This window comes from Oncorhynchus mykiss, chromosome 10, assembly GCF_057628025.1.
Source record: "Oncorhynchus mykiss isolate SJ-2025 chromosome 10, ASM5762802v1, whole genome shotgun sequence".
Lineage (NCBI taxonomy): Eukaryota > Metazoa > Chordata > Actinopteri > Salmoniformes > Salmonidae > Oncorhynchus > Oncorhynchus mykiss.
In genome coordinates, this window is record NC_143031.1 from 76547298 (window position 1) to 76566985 (window position 19688).

The 19688-nt window shown below is 42.4% G+C and overlaps 1 protein-coding gene across 1 annotated transcript in view; it reads right to left on the reverse strand.

Moving 5' to 3' along the window:
* Nucleotides 1-4434: 4434 nt before the first annotated feature.
* Nucleotides 4435-19688, reverse strand: part of vwa11 (von Willebrand factor A domain containing 11) — a 29358-nt gene continuing 14104 nt past the window's right edge. Inside the window, exons 6-18 of the mRNA XM_090187998.1 lie at nt 16721-16852; nt 16439-16625; nt 15707-15876; nt 15455-15567; nt 14208-14324; nt 13799-13987; nt 11840-11972; nt 10836-10988; nt 9740-9832; nt 7700-7968; nt 7382-7515; nt 6997-7156; nt 4435-6230 (exon numbers count right to left, since the gene is read on the reverse strand). Coding sequence (XP_090044124.1) covers nt 5829-6230; nt 6997-7156; nt 7382-7515; nt 7700-7968; nt 9740-9832; nt 10836-10988; nt 11840-11972; nt 13799-13987; nt 14208-14324; nt 15455-15567; nt 15707-15876; nt 16439-16625; nt 16721-16852 — 2252 coding nt within the window. The 3' untranslated portion in view covers nt 4435-5828. The remainder of the gene's footprint in view (nt 6231-6996; nt 7157-7381; nt 7516-7699; nt 7969-9739; nt 9833-10835; nt 10989-11839; nt 11973-13798; nt 13988-14207; nt 14325-15454; nt 15568-15706; nt 15877-16438; nt 16626-16720; nt 16853-19688) is intronic.

Here is a 19688-nt window from a genome sequence, read left to right on the forward strand (position 1 = left end):
AATTCCAAATATATTTTATATTTGCGATTGTTCAAAGTAGAGACCATTTGCCTTGATGACAGCTTTGCACACTCTCTTGGCATTCACTCAACACTCACACATAGGTCAGGATTTTCAATCTTTACTGACGATACTGGCTTGAGTAAAGCCAGTGTGTCTATGTATGAGGGTAACTCAACACTATACATGTCAGCTACTACAGTGACTGAAATGACTGCCACACTTAACAAAGAGCCTCAGTCAGTTTCAGAATGGGTGGCAAGAAATAATTCACACGCTAAAAACATTGTATTTGGAACAAATCATTTACTAAACCATAAAGCTCATCTAAATCTTGTAATGAATAATGTGGAAATTGAGCAAATTAAGGAGACTAAACTGCTTGGGGTAACCCTGGATTGTAAACTGTCATGGTCAAAACATATTGATGTAATGGTAGCTAAGATGGGGAGAGGTCTGTCTGTAGTGAGGTGCTGCTCTGCTTTCTTGACATTGCTATCAACAAGACAAGTCCTACAGGCCCTAGTTCTGTCACCCCTTGACTACTGTTCAGTCATATAGTCAAGTGCCTAAAAGAGGGACATAGACACATTACAATTGGACCAAACAGAGCAGCATGACCGACACTTAGATGTACACGGAGAGCCAGCATTGATAACACACATGTCAAGCTCTCCAGGCTCATGGTGGAGTAGAGATGAACTGCATCACCGCTTGTCTTTGTGAGAGGTATTGACAGGTTGAAATCACAAGCTGTCTATTTAAGTGACTAGCGCTCAGCTCAAACACCCATACATACCCCACAATACATGCCACCAGAGTTCTCCAAGTCCAAATAATAATGTGTTGTATTATATTATTGCATTTAATTGTGATTGGACCCCAGGAAGAGTAGATGGGGTCTTGGCAACAGCCAATGGGGATCCATAATAAATACAAATACACACACACAACACTGTATTCAGTCTTTATTGGAGGGATTATCCAAGCAGAATCATTACATATCTTTCTTTATTGTAAATCAGTAATGAGGTTTGAAAGAATTCTGAATGGTTTTATGGTACTAGTTTCACAGGAAGTCTGAAGAGAGGACTATTGATGTCAAAGAAGGTGATTACTTTGAAAGGAAACTTATTAAAGATATTTTTTCATTTTTTCCTTTCAGATGGTAACATGAATGACTAGAGAGAGGATGGCACTAACTTTAGGGTGGATACTTTACGGTATGATGACATTATTTCACAAGGCATGCAGACAGGTGATTGTGATTGCTATTTGGCGTCGATAAAGGTAATCAGCGTTTATTACCGTTCGTCACAGATAACCCACTGGGCGCACACTGGTTGAATCAACATGCTTTCCACTTCATTTTAATGAAATTACGTTGAACCAACGTGGAATAGAAGTTGAATTGACATCTGTGTCCAGTGGGTTGTCTGGAATTTTCTGAAGAGTTGTTTTGATAACCAGCGCAAGAAGCACCTGACATCAGACTCATTGACCCATCAGCTCACGTAACAGTTTCCATGGCAACATCCTATGTTCACAGGTTACATGTGTGAATATGCTTGTGTTTTAATATGTGTGTGTGTTTTAATATGGGCTATAGTGTATTTACAAGTTCACAGTCTCACAGTTCTGCTTAGCTGGGCAGCTCAGCCCAGTTTTATAACAGTAGTTAGAGGGCGAAGCCCCTTATGACGTCCCTAGGAAACCCTGTCCTGTCACTGCCCTGATCACAGATTACCAACCCATATTCACCTCTTTGACTCTGACCCCAGTCTGCACACACACACACACACACACACACACACACACACACACACACACACACACACACACACACACACACACACACACACAGTACCTGCTTTACCCCTGGGAGTGGAGGGGGCAGGAGACAGAGGGGAGAGGACAGTGACAGTATCAGATGGTTCTGCCAAGGCCCCCTTGGTAAGGTGTGTATCTGTTATGTTGTCATGGTAACGTTATATGACTCTGAAGGGTTAATAAGGGTTTGTGTTGGACAGGTCACAGAGTCAGTGATAGCAGCTGATAACTGATGTATGTTCAGTAGATACAGTGAAGATCATGATAATCACCACCAGATGGAGACAGAGAGGGCGTGTTTCTTAATCATGATAATCACCACAAGATGGAGACAGAGAGGGCGTGTTTCTTAATCATGATAATGACCACTAGATGGAGACAGAGAGGGCGTGTTTCTTAATCATGATAATTTACATTTGTTTGGTAAAAACAGCAGGATAAATACACACGTAGGTAGAGTCCAATCTGTGTTTGTGTTTTGAGTTTCAATGCTTTATTATTTCTAAATGAAATATCTATGAAATATGAATAACAAAAAAAAAAAATGATGCATTTAACTGATAATGCATCCATTTAAACTCTTAAACTCTTCCTGCATGTATCGTCATGTGTTTTAATGTTCCGTCTCCTTGATCCTCATATAATCTGTTCATTATATTAACCATACATGAGTTCTGCTTATTTCCCATCCGTATTACAATAACAGTGGATGTATGGACTTCGTTACTGTCACCACAATGTAAAAGCTGGGAACATTGATGAGGGGATTAAACATAAAGTTGGAAGCTACAGTCTGCGATTGGTACATACATTTTTGGACTTGTAAATTAATGACATATCTTCTTTTTTTTTAAATCACAGACCCCCCCCAGGCTGCCCTCATAAACTGTTTGATAACAGAATACAACCGTATTGTAATGAGAACCATGTTTTTATTAAATAACTATTACATGATATTTAGCAGACACTTTTATCCAAAGCAACTTGTTGTCACGTTTGCAAACACTTCACATATGGGTCCCGGGAATCGAACCCACAATCCTGGCGTTACAAACACTATGCTCTACAAACCAAGCTACAGAGGACCACACTATGTACAGGGCTGTATTCCGTCATCTGTAGTTTACTAGGGCCGGAGTGGTGATGTCATGTTGTTCAAGAGTGGTGATGTCATGTTGTTCCAGTGGTGATGTCATGTTGCTCCAGAGTAGTTATGTCATGTTTTTCCAGAGTGGTGATGTTGTTCCAGAGTGGTGATGTCATATTGTTCCAGAGTGGTGATGTCATGTTGTTCCAGAGTGGTGATGTCATGTTGTTCCAGAGTGGTGATGTTGTTCCAGAGTGGTGATGGCATGTTGTTCCAGAGTGGTGATGTCATATTGTTCCAGAGTGGTGATGTGATGTTTTTCCAGAGTGGTGATGTGATGTTGTTCCAGAGTGGTGATGTCATATTGTTCCAGAGTGGTGATGTGATGTTGTTCCAGAGTGGTGATGTCATGTTGTTCCAGAGTGGTGATGTGATGTTTTTCCAGAGTGGTGATGTGATGTTGTTCCAGAGTGGTGATGTCATATTGTTCCAGAGTGGTGATGTCATATTGTTCCAGAGTGGTGATGTCATGTTGTTCCAGAGTGGTGATGTCATATTGTTCCAGAGTGGTGATGTCATGTTGTTCCAGAGTGGTGATGTCATGTTGTTCCAGAGTGGTGATGGGATGTTGTTCCAGAGTGGTGATGTCATGTTGTTCCAGAGTGGTGATGTCATCTTGTTCCAGAGTGGTGATGTCATGTTGTTCCAGAGTGGTGATGTCATGTTGTTCCAGAGTGGTGATGTCATGTTGTTCCAGAGTGGTGATGTGATGTTGTTACAGAGTGGTGATGTCATGTTGTTCCAGAGTGGTGATGTCATGTTGTTCCAGAGTGGTGATGTCATGTTGTTCCAGAGTGGTGATGTCATATTGTTCCAGAGTGGTGATGTCATGTTGTTCCAGAGTGGTGATGTCATGTTGTTCCAGAGTGGTGATGTCATGTTGTTCCAGAGTGGTGATGTGATGTTGTTCCAGAGTGGGGATGTGATGTTACAGATTTGGTACATCGTTGCGCAAGTTAGGCTACACATCATGAAATATGAGACAAATGACAGACAGTAGTGTAAGCTACAAGTATCCAAATAGATTGAACATGAATATATGAATGAAATAGGCCTATTACCTAATGTATTTATATTTGAATGCAGTCATCTTTGTTTTTGTAGTCAACTTTGTTCTGAAGTTATCGGCACTCACAGAGAAATTGACAAAACACGTGATTCTATGTTTAGCAGACATCTTCGCTGTATAAAGTGACACGGGAGAGCAACAAAACATTTAACGAAGCACTTAGCTGTTCTACGTGTGGTCCGAGGCAGTGCTTAGACTACGAGTGTTTTCAAGTGCAACGTTAATAACCACGGTTTTGGGAAACAGCTCGGATTTAACGATGTTCCTACAAAGGTTCTGAAGATGAATTTAGCCTTAAGATGACTTTGGGAAACCGGGCCCAGGCTAGTTTCACACGGCTACTAAACTCCCTCCGTATCATAACAAAACAAATAACACGAGTCACCAGTGCAGCAGGACAGCAGAGCCTTTTATTCACGCCAGAGAGGTAAACTGGAGACAAACATTAAAACATCACTATTACAGTGCAAGTAACATGTTGAGAAATTGCCTTGAGAGAAGCTGCTGGCTCTTTTCTACACGAGAAACATTCATTTTCATGGTGGCCTTGGGTACGTTCCCAGATGAAAACTTTGCAGATGCCTGCCAGATCTAACAACACCTGGATAGGTGTTAATAAACATATTAGCTTTCCTTATCATATCAACCTGATGCCCAATTGTGCCATCACTAGCTATGTTTCCATTCACTTGCCCAGTGATGTTTTGTAGACATTTAGAAAGTGACCTGCTACGGCGCGTTTCCACTGAACTGTCTTGTGTCGATAAAAACAGATGGACGTAATGACATCACACCTATAGAAAACCTATATAAAAACGTTGTGGTTGAAGTGTTTCCATTACCCATTTAGGCAAATTGGCAATTAATACATTGGTGATAGTCTGTCTGCCCTCCAACCTATCTGTTTCACGTCTGGCAAAAGCCAGCATGAATAGAATGCAAGAATTGACTGATATTTGTCATATTCTAAGCATTTTCATCATGTGCCAACGTATCGCCACGGTGCCACAGTGAAACTTGCACTCTACTAGATCTGAAATAATTGGATGTTGAAACTTGTATCCAGCCAATCAGAAAATCAAGGCGAAGCTATTCAGGCATTCTGGAAAGTCAGGACAAGGATCCTGCAAAGACACATTGTGTTTATAGTTGAGAAATAGCTTTAGCAAGCAGTAGGCATTTAGAATCACATGGAGAGGGGAGCTTTATAGTTAAGTGATATCATCACGTGCCCCGTATACCGTCAACATTATTCAGCAAATCATCATTTATAGAAAAAAAATAAAAAATCATCATCGTTTGATGAAATAAAGAAAGTTTAAAAAAAGACTAAATCCCCCCCTGTCGACTGGATAAAACGTTGTTGATCTTCAGAAAGTTAAGGCAAAGCACCCGATATAGGAGGGGAATCGTCTCGAGTGGCGCAGAAAAGGAATATAATATTGCGGATAAAGTTCTGAAAGGCACAATTTCACGTGTACAACATCTAAAGACCTGCATCACTATACTGAGATCTTTGCCGTTTCTAAAAGGACGAATCTGGGTGTTTTTGGAGCCTTTCTTCATGTGTTTTCAGAGCCTCATACTACACAACGAGGATGAGGAAGTCATTTGCTATTTGGGATAAGTTCTGAAAAACAGGTGAAATCACAAAACAGGTATTCTGAACCCTTCTATGACATGCCATTTACATCAAACATAGACATTTGGTTGAGAAATGTTTCTTCTTTAAGTTTAAGAGGTAGTATCGGGTTGGCAGTCAGTCAGTCCATGAGGTTAAAATCAGATAAGTAAGTCAGTGAAGGACGTAGTGAAGAGGGCAGAGACCAGCAGACACACCAACAGTGGGAGGGACAGAGCCATGGAGGGCGGTCCCGCGTTGCGGACGATGGAAAACCGGCAGGTGCCGACATTCATGGCTTTGTCCACCGCCACCAGCTCCACTGTCAGAGAGCAGCACGAAGCGTTGAACTCTGCTGCAACGACCGTCTGCTTCAGGTCCGTGTGGGTGAGGCTGCCCGCTCCCTGGCGGTGTTTGAGGCTGGTGATGCCCGTGCCATTGACACCGTCGGTCAGGTTGGCAGAGAGCTGCCAGAAGGCGGAGCTGCAGGCTGCAGTGTCAGCTGGGCAGTCAACCGACGAGGTGATAACCATCTCACACTGGGGAGGGGTGAAATCTGTCACCTGCAGAGAGAGAGAGAGAGAGAGAGAGAGAGAGAGAGAGAGAGAGAGAGAGAGAGAGAGACACCGCAATCATCATGATGAGGGAGAAGTGGAGACGGCCCATATTGTGGAGACAGCCAACATAGTGGAGACAGCCCACATAGTGGAGACAGCCCATATTGTGGAGACAGCCAACATAGTGGAGACAGCCCACATAGTGGAGACAGCCCATATTGTGGAGACAGCCAACATAGTGGAGACAGCCCACATAGTGGAGACAGCCCATATTGTGGAGACAGCTCATATAGTGGAGACAGCTCATATAGTGGAGACAGCCCATATGGTGGACAAAGCTCATATAGTAGAGATAGCCCATAGAGTGGAGACAGCTCATATAGTGGAGACAGCCCATATAGTAGAGACAGCCCATATAGTGGAGATGGCCCATATAGTAGAGACAGCTCATATAGTGGAGACAGCTCATATAGTAGAGACAGCTCATATAGTGGAGATAGCCCATATAGTGGAGACGGCCCATATAGTGGAGACAGCTCATATAGTGGAGACAGCTCATATAGTGGAGACAGCTCATATAGTAGAGACAGCTCATACAGTAGAGATAGCCCATAGAGTGGAGACAGCTCATATAGTGGAGACAGCCCATATAGTGGAGACAGCCCATATGGTGGACAAAGCTCATATAGGCCTCTCAGGTCTCTAGTGTATCTTTATCTATACCTCCACTCTCTAGCATATCTGCTATATCTGTACATATATCTGAGGTTACCTTGGTGACGACAGAGAGGCGCAGGACGGCGTAGTTGGAGTCGGACGCCCCGGGGGCCACAGCCTCGATGGTCAGGGTGACGTCTGTTCCTGAGGGTGTGTTGGCGGGCACCGTGATGGTCAGTTCACCGGTGGCGTTTCCTCCGGTGGTCACAGCGATGCTGATAAGTTAGCAGCAGCAACGGGTTAGCATTAAGTGTCAATACAAGTGATGCCAAGAGAGGACAATTTTTCTTAAGGTTTTTGCCAGCATAGAGGAGAAGCTGATTTTGAACAGATCTGTTTTGGTCCCTAATCTGTTTATGCTGAAATTATTCCTATGGCCAATGTGTACATACTGATCTGGAATCAGTCTCAGGCTTTGATATTCCAGCCCTGATCCCTACCTGCCAGGGACGTTCATTTTGAAGTCTCGGTCGTTTCTGGCACTGATTTTGTAGCTGCCTCCAGTGGCGTCGGTCATGACGGTGAAGGGAAGGGTGAAGGTTTTACCAGGCTCCATGCTTCTGTCCACCACGGCCTGAGAAGACAAGAACAACCCGAAAGAGGAATTGTTGAGGAGCTGTTGTGAGGTCCACTTTTTTAAATGTCTATGACTATGGTTTTTGTCTAACACTATCCCAATATGCAATATGAACTCCTTCACGATTTACAAATGAAATGCGATTTTCAATGTAAACAGGAAGTGTGTCAGCATCACTTACCTTGATGGTAACCTTGGAGACAGACATCTGAGTGGTGGACTGTCTCTGGAACACGGTGGAGGAGACCACGTCTGTCCCGTTCAACAGCACCACAAACTCCCCCGCAGGGACCTTGGTTACCGTAACTAGGAACTTCCCGTTGCCCATGTCTTCCAGGGCCCCGCCTACGACCTCTGACCCTGACACTGTCACCAAGGCAATGTCAGCCACCTTAACAGAGGCTGGGCCCTTTCTGCCCAACACGGATACCAACAACATGGCAGGCATGCCTGGGAGGAGAGGAGGAACGGAGGGAAAGCGAGAGTAGGAAGAGTATAAGGATAGGGAGATAAAAGAGGAAGAGAGAGAGGAGGAAACAGGAAACATGCTCTTGAAGGGTGTGGCTATGTAAATGTTCTAGGGTCAGATACATTATGACAAATTATAAATAATTACATTTTCTGACAGATTATCGGATGTAATGATGTTTTGTGACTGATTATAGGTAGTAACGACGTTTTGTGACTGATTATAGGTAGTAATGACGTTTTGTGACTGATTATAGTGGTAAAGGTTATAAGGTAAAGGTCTCTGATTATACAAGGTAAAGGTCTCTGATTATACAAGGTAAAGGTCTGATTATACAAGGTAAAGGTCTCTTTTACAAGGGATACCTGCATGACCACAATTGCACAATCGAGGCAGCATGGGAGCATAGGAAATACACTAACAAATGCTTTTTAAATACAAAACATGAATCATGAAAAACAACCACTTTGCTCAGTAGAGTTCCTCAACCAACAATCTGAGTCGCCCGAGGGGCACCAATGCATCCATCTGTACAGTGTTCTGAAGATTGAAGGAAGGAATTTAAAGAGTTGTCAAGAGCAGGTCATACAGTGCCTGTGATATGTCTGTAGGTAAATGCAGTTTTTGCAAATAGACTTTCTAAATGAACAGGATCCAATGTTTTGACCTACAATACATCAAAAAGGACCAGCCTACCTTCTGATAGAGAAAGCAGTGAACCAGAACTTGTGGCCCCGTGGCCCCGTGGCCCCGTGGTAAAACCATGTGCGCTTTGGTATAAGCATCTAACGGCTTTAACACACACAAAAATCTGTTTGCATCTTCAGCACCATGCATCCCACTGTTGCCATTGGCAGTGACCAGAAGAAGAATACGGAGACGTTGACAGATTACAATCGCCCAAAGGTATGTATCTCTTCCATATACAGATAGCCAAACACCAAATACTATATTACACTCATATTATTGTTATTGTTAGTATTGCTATTATTATATAATTCTAACATTTCCTATTCTATTTTATTTAATGCAATAGGTTGGTGTGGATGCACTCGACAAGACTGTACTCTGTAAAAGGAGGTACTCGACGCTGGCCAGTTGAGGTGTTCTACAACGTGCTCGACATGACTGCTATCAACGCGCACGTGTTGTACAAACAATGCCTGGACAAGACAGTCAGCGAGAGAGATTTCATCATGGATCTGGCACGTGTGCTTCGTGAGAACGACATGAACGCTAAGTAGGAAGCTACAGCCGCCTAGCAGGCTTCCAAGGCCGCAGCGTGTCCTGCTCTCCCTCTTCCCCAAGCACCCCAGCTCCCACTGGGAAAAAGAAGACGCTGTCAAGGCCGCAGCGTGTCCTGCTCTCCCTCTTCCCCAAGCACCCCAGCTCCCACTGGGAAAAAGGGGACACACTGTCAAGGCCGCAGCGTGTCCTGCTCTCCCTCTTCCCCAAGCACCCCAGCTCCCACTGGGAAAAAGAAGACACTGTCAAGGCCGCAGCGTGTCCTGCTCTCCCTCTTCCCCAAGCACCCCAGCTCCCACTGGGAAAAAGAGGACACACTGTCAAGTCGGCAGGTGCACACAAAACAAGGCAAGGCGGTTCTGAAAGGCCAGGCGGTTCTAGTGTTTTAAGTCGCAGCTGCATTCAAGTGGAATATGTCGCCATGACATCGCCAGAGTAAAATGATGATTATGACAGATTAGCTGCTTGATATGGTAATGATTTTAAGATGATGTTGTAGTGTTTTACCTGCTTGTGGACGGCCAGAGATGAGGGCGTATCCCGGATGAGGTCCATCGAAAGTCTCCACAAAGTCATAAATGAAGGCAATGGTACTCTGACCTGGAGACAAACACACAGACGCTTCAACACACATCGACCTGGTCTCACAATGTTGTATTATTCTGGAAGTAAATCCGAGACTCTCCATTTAGTGTTATGTGTTATGTTTCATATGTTATGCATTCATTTGTGGATGTCCATCATCCATTTCGGATGATATTTTACAAATTGCAATTGGTACAATATTTTACGAATTGTAAATATGTTACGAATTTGGGAAACAAACAATACATTGACAGAAAACATAGTGCTTTACTTTCTCTTGTACATTAAAGGCCCGGGGAAGAGTCACAGGGGAGATGAGAAGAATGTGTCTATTTGAAAGCTATATAAAAATGTTGTAGCTTGTGATATTATTATTTTTTTGTTTTTGTTTAAGTAGCTCTCATGCTAGAAAAGGTTGGAGACCCCTGGATTAGGGTTAAGGTTAGGAGTTTGGTCAAATAGCTAAGGTTAGGGTTAGGGGAAGAGTTAGTTAAAAGGGTTAAGGTACAGGTTAGGTTTAGCTAACATGCTAAGTAGTTGCAAAGTTGCTAATTAGCTAAAATGCTAAAGTTTTCCATGGTGAGATTTGAACACATAACCTTTGGGTTGTTAGACAATTTGCATTATACACCCACCTATCCACCCTCTTTTTGTTTTTGCCTTAAGAAACCTTCTGTCTTATGTAACCGTACCAAACATAACACATCATACTAACTTGAGTTTCCAAGATTTACTTTTACTATGTTACATCTAGTCTATGAGACCAGGCTGCAGACAGACTGTGAGTGAGGGCTGTATTCTCTCCCTTCTCTATATGTATGGCTCTTCCAGACCTGGGGTCAAATTGTTAAATCGTTTTGACGTAGTTTTAAATAGTATTTTAAAGTATTCTAAATGATTTCAAACCGTTTTTGAACCCAGGTCTGGGTACTGTATGTATCGTGGCTGCATTCTAGTGTTGAGCATGAGCGTAACACACATAATTAAACAGGATGTGCATATCTCTATGGTAACTCACCAGTGACCTTCAGTGTGTAGGGCTGGTTGGAGTTCATGCTGATTTCCCATAATCCTGTCTGTTTGTTGGAGGCCAGACGGACCCTGTAGAGGTTGCCCACTGTCTGGACAGTCCCCAGTTCCCCGTTGGCCTCGTTCTGTTTCTGGGTCACACCTGTAGGAGCAAGAAGGGTGAAATGGGATTATTACAGGATGCCAGTCAAACATACCTGGCCACACCTGGTGGAACACATTCAAGCATGGTTGTCTCACACACAGGGGTGTAAAGTACTTAAGTAAGTCGGTTTTTTGGGGGGGTATCTGTACTTTACTATACTATTTATATTTTTGATTACTTTTACTTTTACTCCACTACATTCCTAAAATAAATAATGTACTTTTTACTCCATACATTTTCCCTGCAGTTAAAAGTACTCGTTACATTTAGAATGCTCAAGCAGGACAGAATTATGGCACCTATCATTATAATGCTTTGCCATCCCTACTGCCTGTGATCTGGCGGACTCAACTTAGTGTTGGGGTGTGTCCCTGTCTCTCCGTCTGGTTTGCTAAATATCAGGAATTTGATGTATAGCATTTACTTTTACTTTGTACTTTTACTCAAGTATGACTATTGATGACTTTTTCTCCTACTGCCCTTAAGTACATTTAAAACCAGATACGTTTAGACTATTACTCAAGTTTACTGGATAACTTTCACTTTTAATTGAGTCATTTTTTCCACCACTGCTCACACATCCCCATCACACCGGCTGGCTATAGGGCAGCAACCAAGATTCTCCACTTCTGACCTTAGATCAGTGTCCAGAGGAAACGTCATGCTACTCTGTGAGGTGAACTCTTACCTAAAACCTTACCTTAGATCTGTCTATGTGTTTAAGGTTCTTACGTGCTGGGTTCATCAAGGTGAAGGTGGGGGTCTTTCCAGTGATGTTTGAGGTTCTTACCTGCAGGGTTCTTCAGGGTGAAGGTGAGGGACTATCCAGTGATGTTTGAGGTTCTTACCTGCAGGGTTCTTCAGGGTGAAGGTGATGGTATTTCCAGTGATGTAGATGGTGATGTTGTTCAGAGACTCGTCCAGCAGGAAGGAGAATGTCTCAGCTCTGCCTGGGTTCCTCGCTCGCTGTAGGACTATCACCTGAGGAGGAGGAGAAATGGACAGAATGAGAAAGGAGAGAAAGTGGAAGTGACATAAATAGTTACCTACTGTTTTTATTTAATGTATTTTATTTAACCTTGTTTTAACCTTTATTTAACTAGGCAAGTCAGTTAAGAACAAATTCTTATTTACAATGACGGCCTACCAAGAAGCAAAAGCCCTCCTGTGGGACGGGGGCTGGGATTACTGGTTTTGTCATGCTATGTTAATTTATGTTATGCTACAGTATGCTATGTTATGCTACGCTATGTTATTTTATGTTATTTTATGTTATGCTGTGTTATTTTATGTTATTTTATGTTATGCTGTTATTTTATGTTATGCTGTTATTTTATGTTATGCTGTTATTTTATGTTATGCTGTTATTTTATGTTATTTTATGTTATGCTGTTATTTTATGTTATTTTATGTTATGCTGTTATTTTATGTTATGCTGTTATTTTATGTTATGCTGTTATTTTATGTTATGCTGTTATTTTATGTTATTTTATGTTATGCTGTTATTTTATGTTATGCTGTTATTTTATGTTATGCTGTTATTTTATGTTATTTTATGTTATGCTGTTATTTTATGTTATTTTATGTTATGCTGTTATTTTATGTTATTTTATGTTCTGCTGTTATTTTATGTTATTTTATGTTATGCTGTTATTTTATGTTATGCTGTTATTTTATGTTATGCTGTTATTTTATGTTATGCTGTTATTTTATGTTATGCTGTTATTTTATGTTATTTTATGTTATGCTGTTATTTTATGTTATGCTGTTATTTTATGTTATGCTGTTATTTTATGTTATTTTATGTTATGCTGTTATTTTATGTTATGCTATGTTATTTTATGGTATTTTATGTTATGCTGTTATTTTATGTTATTTTATGTTATGCTGTTATTTTATGTTATGCTATGTTATTTTATGTTATTTTATGTTATGCTGTTATTTTATGTTATGCTGTTATTTTATGTTATTTTATGTTATTTTATGTTATTTAATGTTATGCTACAGTATGCTATGCTATGTTATGCTGTTATTTTATGTTATTTTATGTTATTTTATGTTATTTTATGTTATGCTACAGTATGCTATGCTATGTTATGCTGTTATTTTATGTTATTTTATGTTATTTTATGTTATTTTATGTTATGCTACAGTATGCTATGCTATGTTATGCTGTTATTTTATGTTATTTTATGTTATTTTATGTTATTTTATGTTATGCTATGTTATGCTATGTTATGCTGTTATTTTATGTTATTTTATGTTATTTTATGTTATTTTATGTTATGCTACAGTATGCTATGCTATGTTATGCTGTTATTTTATGTTGTTTTATGTTATTTTATGTTATGCTGTTATTTTATGTTATTTTATGTTATTTTATGTTATTTTATGTTATGCTGTTATTTTATGTTATTTTATGTTATTTTATGTTATGCTGTTATTTTATGTTATTTTATGTTATTTTATGTTATTTTATGTTATGCTGTTATTTTATGTTATGCTGTTATTTTATGTTATTTTATGTTATGCTACAGTGTTCTATGCTATGTTATGCTGTTATTTTATGTTATTTTATGTTATTTTATGTTATTTTATGTTATTTTATGTTATGCTGTTATTTTATGTTATTTTATGTTATGCTACAGTGTTCTATGTTATGCTATGATATTATGTTATGTTATTTTGACATGCCAAGGCATTTTTAAAGTTCATTGAGCATTTATTTGTTTTTCATTCATCAAGTTTTGATTGATTTTAAATAAAAAAACTGATCCAAAACAAAACGGCCACCAGTGTTGACTCACCAGAGCGGAGGTGGAGGAGTCGATGATGACGTCAGTGGCCTGGGGCAGATTTTCCTTGGTGACTCCAATGGCCTGACCACCAGACGCCAGCGCCAGGTCCTTGTAGGTCTCGAATGTAGCTGCCCTGGACTCTACTCCACGCCTCCTCCTTCTAGCACCAGCACCATCATTAGTCATGAAGAAAGACACCTGGAGAGACACATAGGTGTGTTTGAGAGAGGTCGGGTGGTTTGCCTGGACGTATTCATTAGGCACCAAACGAAGAAAGAAAGAAAAAAGGCAATGACTACTTGTCCAATAAGAATTGCGCATTTTGCTGCATTTTGCTACTGTGTGGTCTAATGAATACAACCCTGAACTGCAGGAAATGTTTTCTTCTAAAACAGGAAGTGTTTGAGGAAGTGCTCACGGTTGACTTGGTGCTCCTGATCAGGGCCACGATCGTTTCCTTTAATTCAATGTCCTTAGCAACGGCATCTGTGAAAACATAGATGTTGGACGACGCAGGGGCACCGGTCAGCGCCAACTAGAGAGAGAGAGTTATCAAAATCCAGGAAAGAGCTGTTAAATTCAACAACAACCTAAAAGGAACGATTCCCAAACCTTCCAAAACAAAGCCATCACCTACAGAGAGATGAACCTGGAGAAGAGTCCCCTAAGCAAGCTGGTCCTGGGGCTCTGTTCACAAACACAAACAGACCCCACAGAGCCCCAGGACAGCAACACAATTAGACCCAACCAAATCATGAGAAAACAACAAGATAATTACTTGACACAATGGAAATAATTAACAGAAAAACACAGCAAACTAGAATGCCATTTGGCCCTAAACAGAGAGTGCACAGTGGTAGAATAACTGAACACTGTGACTGACCCAAATTTAAGGAAAGCTTTGACTATGTACAGACTCAGTGAGCATAGCTTTGCTATTGAGAAAGGTCGCCGTAGGCAGACATGGCTCAAGAGAAGACCAGCTATGTAAACACTGCCCACAAAATGAAGTGGAAACTGAGCTGCACTTCCTAACCTCCTGCCAAATATATGACCATATTAGAGACACACATTTCCCTCAGATTACACAGATCCACAAAGAATTCGGAAAAAAATCATATTTTGATCAACTCCTGTATCTACTGGGTGAAATACCACAGTATGCCATCACAGCAGCAATATTTGTGACTTGTTGCCACAAGAAAAGGACAACCAGTGAAGAACAAACACCATTGTAAATACAAGCCATATTTATTTAGATTTATTTTCCCTTTTGTACTTTAACTATTTGCACATCGTTACAACACATAATATGACGTCTGAAATGTCTTTTTCCTTTTGGAACTTGTGTGAGTGTAACATCTACTGTTCACTTTTCATTGTTTGTTTCACTTTTTTTATCCAATGTAAACATATGTTTCCCGTGCCAATAAAGCCCCTTGAATTGAATTGAAATGAGAGAGAGAGAGACAGAGAGAGAGGGAGAGAGAGAGGGTGAGAGAGAGAGATAGAGAGAGAGAGATAGAGAGAGAGAGATAGAGAGAGAGAGAGAGAGAGAGAGAGAGAGAGAGATTTCGTGTCTTTTATTATTGTCTGTTATTGCACTATAGATTAAGGGATTATATCTGAAACCTGATTGGAAGATAGTCATGCAAATCACTGTACCTGGAGCCCTGATAGGCACATCTCAGGGAGGTCTCCACCTCCTTCAGCCGTGAGGTTAGCGATCTCTGCTTTCATAACATTAGGGTTTGTCGTTTTTATCAGGGGTCCAAACTCTAAACACACAAACACACAGTGATCACTAACCACTTCCTGACTTAACCACACATCACACAGGCATTTCGGTGACAGCCAGAGTTTGTCAGTGATGTTTTGCTAAGGAGAATGCTTGGTGGAGTGTAAAGCCAGCTTTACTTGGGTCATTGAATGGGACCAGGATGTACAGGGAGGGCTCATCCTGCGTTCCCTTCTTGCTGTCGATGATCTCATAGACGACTCTCTTGGCTTCAAGGATGTCATCACTCATGCTCCCCGTGGTGTCGATCACAAAAACAACCACTGACGAACGCGCTATGCCCATGAAGCTGTGGGAGAGAGAGAGAGATAAAGAGATAGAGAGTGTGAGTAACGTCAACATGGGTATTTCCCTCTTCCCCCCTCTCCTCCCCTTCACCCCCCTCTACTCCTCCCCCCTACTGAACTCCTTTGCTTCACCCCCTCTCTACCCTTCCCCTCTCTACCCTTCCCCCCTGTACCTTTCCAATTCAGCCCCCTCTACCCCTCTCCTCCCCTCACCCCCTCTACCCCTCTCCTCTCCTTCACCCCCTCTACCCCTCTCTTCCCCTCACCCCCTCTCCTCCCCTTCACCCTCCTCTACCCCTCTCCTCTCCTTCACCCCCCTCTACCCCTCTCTTCCCCTTCACTCCCTCTCCTCCCCTTCTCCCCCCTCTACCCCTCTCCTCCCCTTCACCCCCCTCTACCCCTCTCCTTCACCCTCCTCTACCCCTCTCCTCCCCTTCACCCCCTCTCCTCCCCTTAACCCGCCTCTACCCCTCTCCTCTCCTTCACTCCCCTCTACCCCTCTCCTCCCCTTCACCCTCCTCTACCCCTCTCCTCCCCTTCACCCCCCTCTACCCCTCTCCGTACCGTAGGTAGTTGTTGTCACCGGCGGCTCCCCGGATGTCGTCCAGCAGCTGGAGGGTTGCGGTTGTTGCCACGGTGACAGCAGCGGTGTGCAGGGCCACGTTGTCAGAGCGACGCTCATCCTTGCTGATGCCCCCGCGAGGAGCCTTGGAGCTGGTTAGGTCAGCTGCACCGCCATGACTACACTTACCTGGGGGGGAGAGGTGATGATGGGTGTTATTTAGAGAGTGTGTGGGTATGTGGGGAGGGTAGTGTGTGTGTTGGTGTGTGTGTGCGTGCGTGTACCTTTAGGCTTAGCTGAGGACAAGATCCCCATGTACCCAGAGGTGAGTTTCTTCTCATTAAGGATGTTAGGAAGGATGGAGTTGGAACAGAACCCCCCATTGGCACAGTCACTGCAGGTCGGGGTTTTAACATCTACAAAACCAAAACACAACTTTCAAGGGTCGTTCTTGAATTACGGTGACATAAAACAAATGCAGATTTATTGTTATATGAATGCATTTGTGTACATCTTCCCATTCTAAATGAACCAATATGGCAGCTTAATAACTTTAAATAGTTTTTACCATTATAATAACATTGTACCACCTGTAGGAGTAGTAATATCAATGATGGTAACAACAATGAGACATTTTAAGTAAAGTCGGATTTTCTGAAATGGAGGCCACAAATGCTCAAATCTGAGGTCATCAAGCCTATAAAATGATTTACTAGTGATGTGAATCATGATTTTGCTCACATTGTTATTTCCCTTCATTTAAATTGACTAACACCAAGTGACACATTGGATTGAGACACACCAAATGATTCACGGAATCATCAAAAGCATGACATACTGATAGGGTGTGATTAGCTAATCATTTTCTTTAACATAAACCCTCCCCAGATAACCCTTGGAAAGGGGGATACCTAGTCATTTGTACAACTGAAGGTATTCAACTGAAATGAATCTTCCGCATTTAACCCAACCCCTCTGAGTCAGAGAGGTGCGGAGGGCTGCCTTAATCGACATCCACGTCTTCGGGGCCTGGGGAACAATGGGTTAACTGCCTTGCTCAGGGGTAGAATGATAGATTTTTACCTTGTCAGCTCGGGATTCAATCCTGCAACCTTTTGGTTACTGGCCCAAGGCTCTAACCACTAGGCTCGAATGCTCAAGGTCATTGTATATCTTTTTCATCTGTGATTTTCAAGGGGGTAACACAAATGACATAAAACTGAGGGACACCCCTTATCTTCATAGTAAAATAAGTATTTTATTCAACTTCTTTGTTTTTTTAGTCTATACAATATATGAAATACTTTTGTTCACTGTCATTCAAAATAATTGAAAGATATCTCTAAAATCCCCAAATGTGTCACTACACCTCTACACATCACCAGTGAGACAAGCCAATATGCTAGCCCCCAGTAGTTTCTACAACACATACAAATACACTCACTACATGACCAAAAGTATGTGGACACCTGTTTGTCTCATTCCAAAATCATGGGCATTAATATGGAGTTGGTCCCCCCTCTTCTGCTATAACAGCCTCCACTCTTCTGGGAAGGCATTCTACTAGATATTGGAATATTGCTGTGGGGACTTCCATTCAGCCACAAGAGCATTAGTGAGGTCGGGCACTGATGTTGGGCGATTAGGCCTGGCTCGCAGTCGGTGTTCCAATTCATGCCAAAGATGTTCGATGGGGTTGAGGTCAGGGCTCTGTGCAGGCCTGTCAAGTTCTTCCACACCGATTTCAACAAACCATTTCTCTATGGACCTCGCTTTGTGCCCGGGGTCATTGTCAAGCTGATACAGGAAAGGACCTTCCCCAAACTGTTGCCACAAACTCAGAAGTACTGAATCGTCTAGAATGTCATTGTGTGCTGTAACGTCAAGATTTCCCTTCACTGGAACTAAGGGGCCCAAACCATGAAAAACAGTCCCAGACCATTAATCCTCCTCCAGCAAACAGTTGGCACTATGCATTGAGGCAGGGAGTGTTCTCCTGGCATCTGCCAAACCCATATTAGTCCATTGGACAGCCAGATGATGAAGAGTGATTCATCTCTCCAGAGAATGCATTTTCACTGCTCCAGAGTCCCATGGTGGCCAGCTTTACAACACTCTTGGCATTGTTCATGGTGATCTTAGGCTTGTGTGAGGCTGCTCGGCCATGGAACCCCATTTCATGAAGCTCCCTACGAAAAGTTATTGTGCAGTTGTGCTTCCAGAGGCAGTTTGGAACTCGGTAGTGAGTGTTGCATCCGAGGACATACGATTTTTACGAGCTTCAGCACTCGGCGGTCCCATTCTGTGAGCTTGTGTGGCCTAAAAGTTTGCATTGTTGCTCCTAAACATTTCCACTTCACAATAACTGCTCTTACAGCTATCCGGGCAGCTCTAGCGGGGCAGAAAATATGTTGGAAAGATGGCATCCTATGATGGTGCCACGTTAAAAGTCAGTGAAGTCTTCAGTAAGGCCATTCTACTGCCAATGTTTGTCTATGGAGATTGCATGGCGGTGTGCTCGATTTTATACACCTGTCAGCAACAGGTGTGGGTGAAACAGCCAAATCCACTCATTTAAAGGGGTGTCAACATACTTTTGTATATATAGTGTAGATATGTTGTAGTATAAAATACTTTCATTTGGTATATTTTTTTGCATTTACATTTTTTTTAAATATATTTAATTTTTGTATTTCTCCCCCTTTTTTCTCCCCAAATTCCTGATATCCAATTGCGTTCCAATTACATTCTTGTCTCATCGCTGCAACTCCCCAATGGGCTCGGAAGAGGCGAAGGTCGAGTCATGTGTCTTCAGATTTATCTCTTTATCTCGTCTCCTGTTTTTATCTGCTATCGTTCTTTTTCTTCACATTCCGTACCACTCTCCCTCCTTCCATCCTTCCATCCTTGCCTACCACCCTCCTTCCTTCCCTTCCCTATAACCTTCCCTCCTTCCTTCCCTTCCCTATAACCTTCCTTCCCTCCTTCCTTCTTCCTTCCCTGCTCTACCACCCTCCCTCCCTCCTTCCCTATAACCTTCCCTCCTTCCTTCCCTTCCCTATAACCTTCCTTCCCTCCTTCCTTCTTCCTTCCCTGCCCTACCACCCTCCATCCTTCCCTGCCCTACCACCCTCCCTCCTTCCTTCCTTCCCTGCCCAATCTCCCTCCCTCCCTCCTTCCTTCTCTCCCCTACCACCCTCCCTCCCTCCTTCCTTCCCTCCCCTACCACCCTCCCTCCCTCCCTGCCCTACC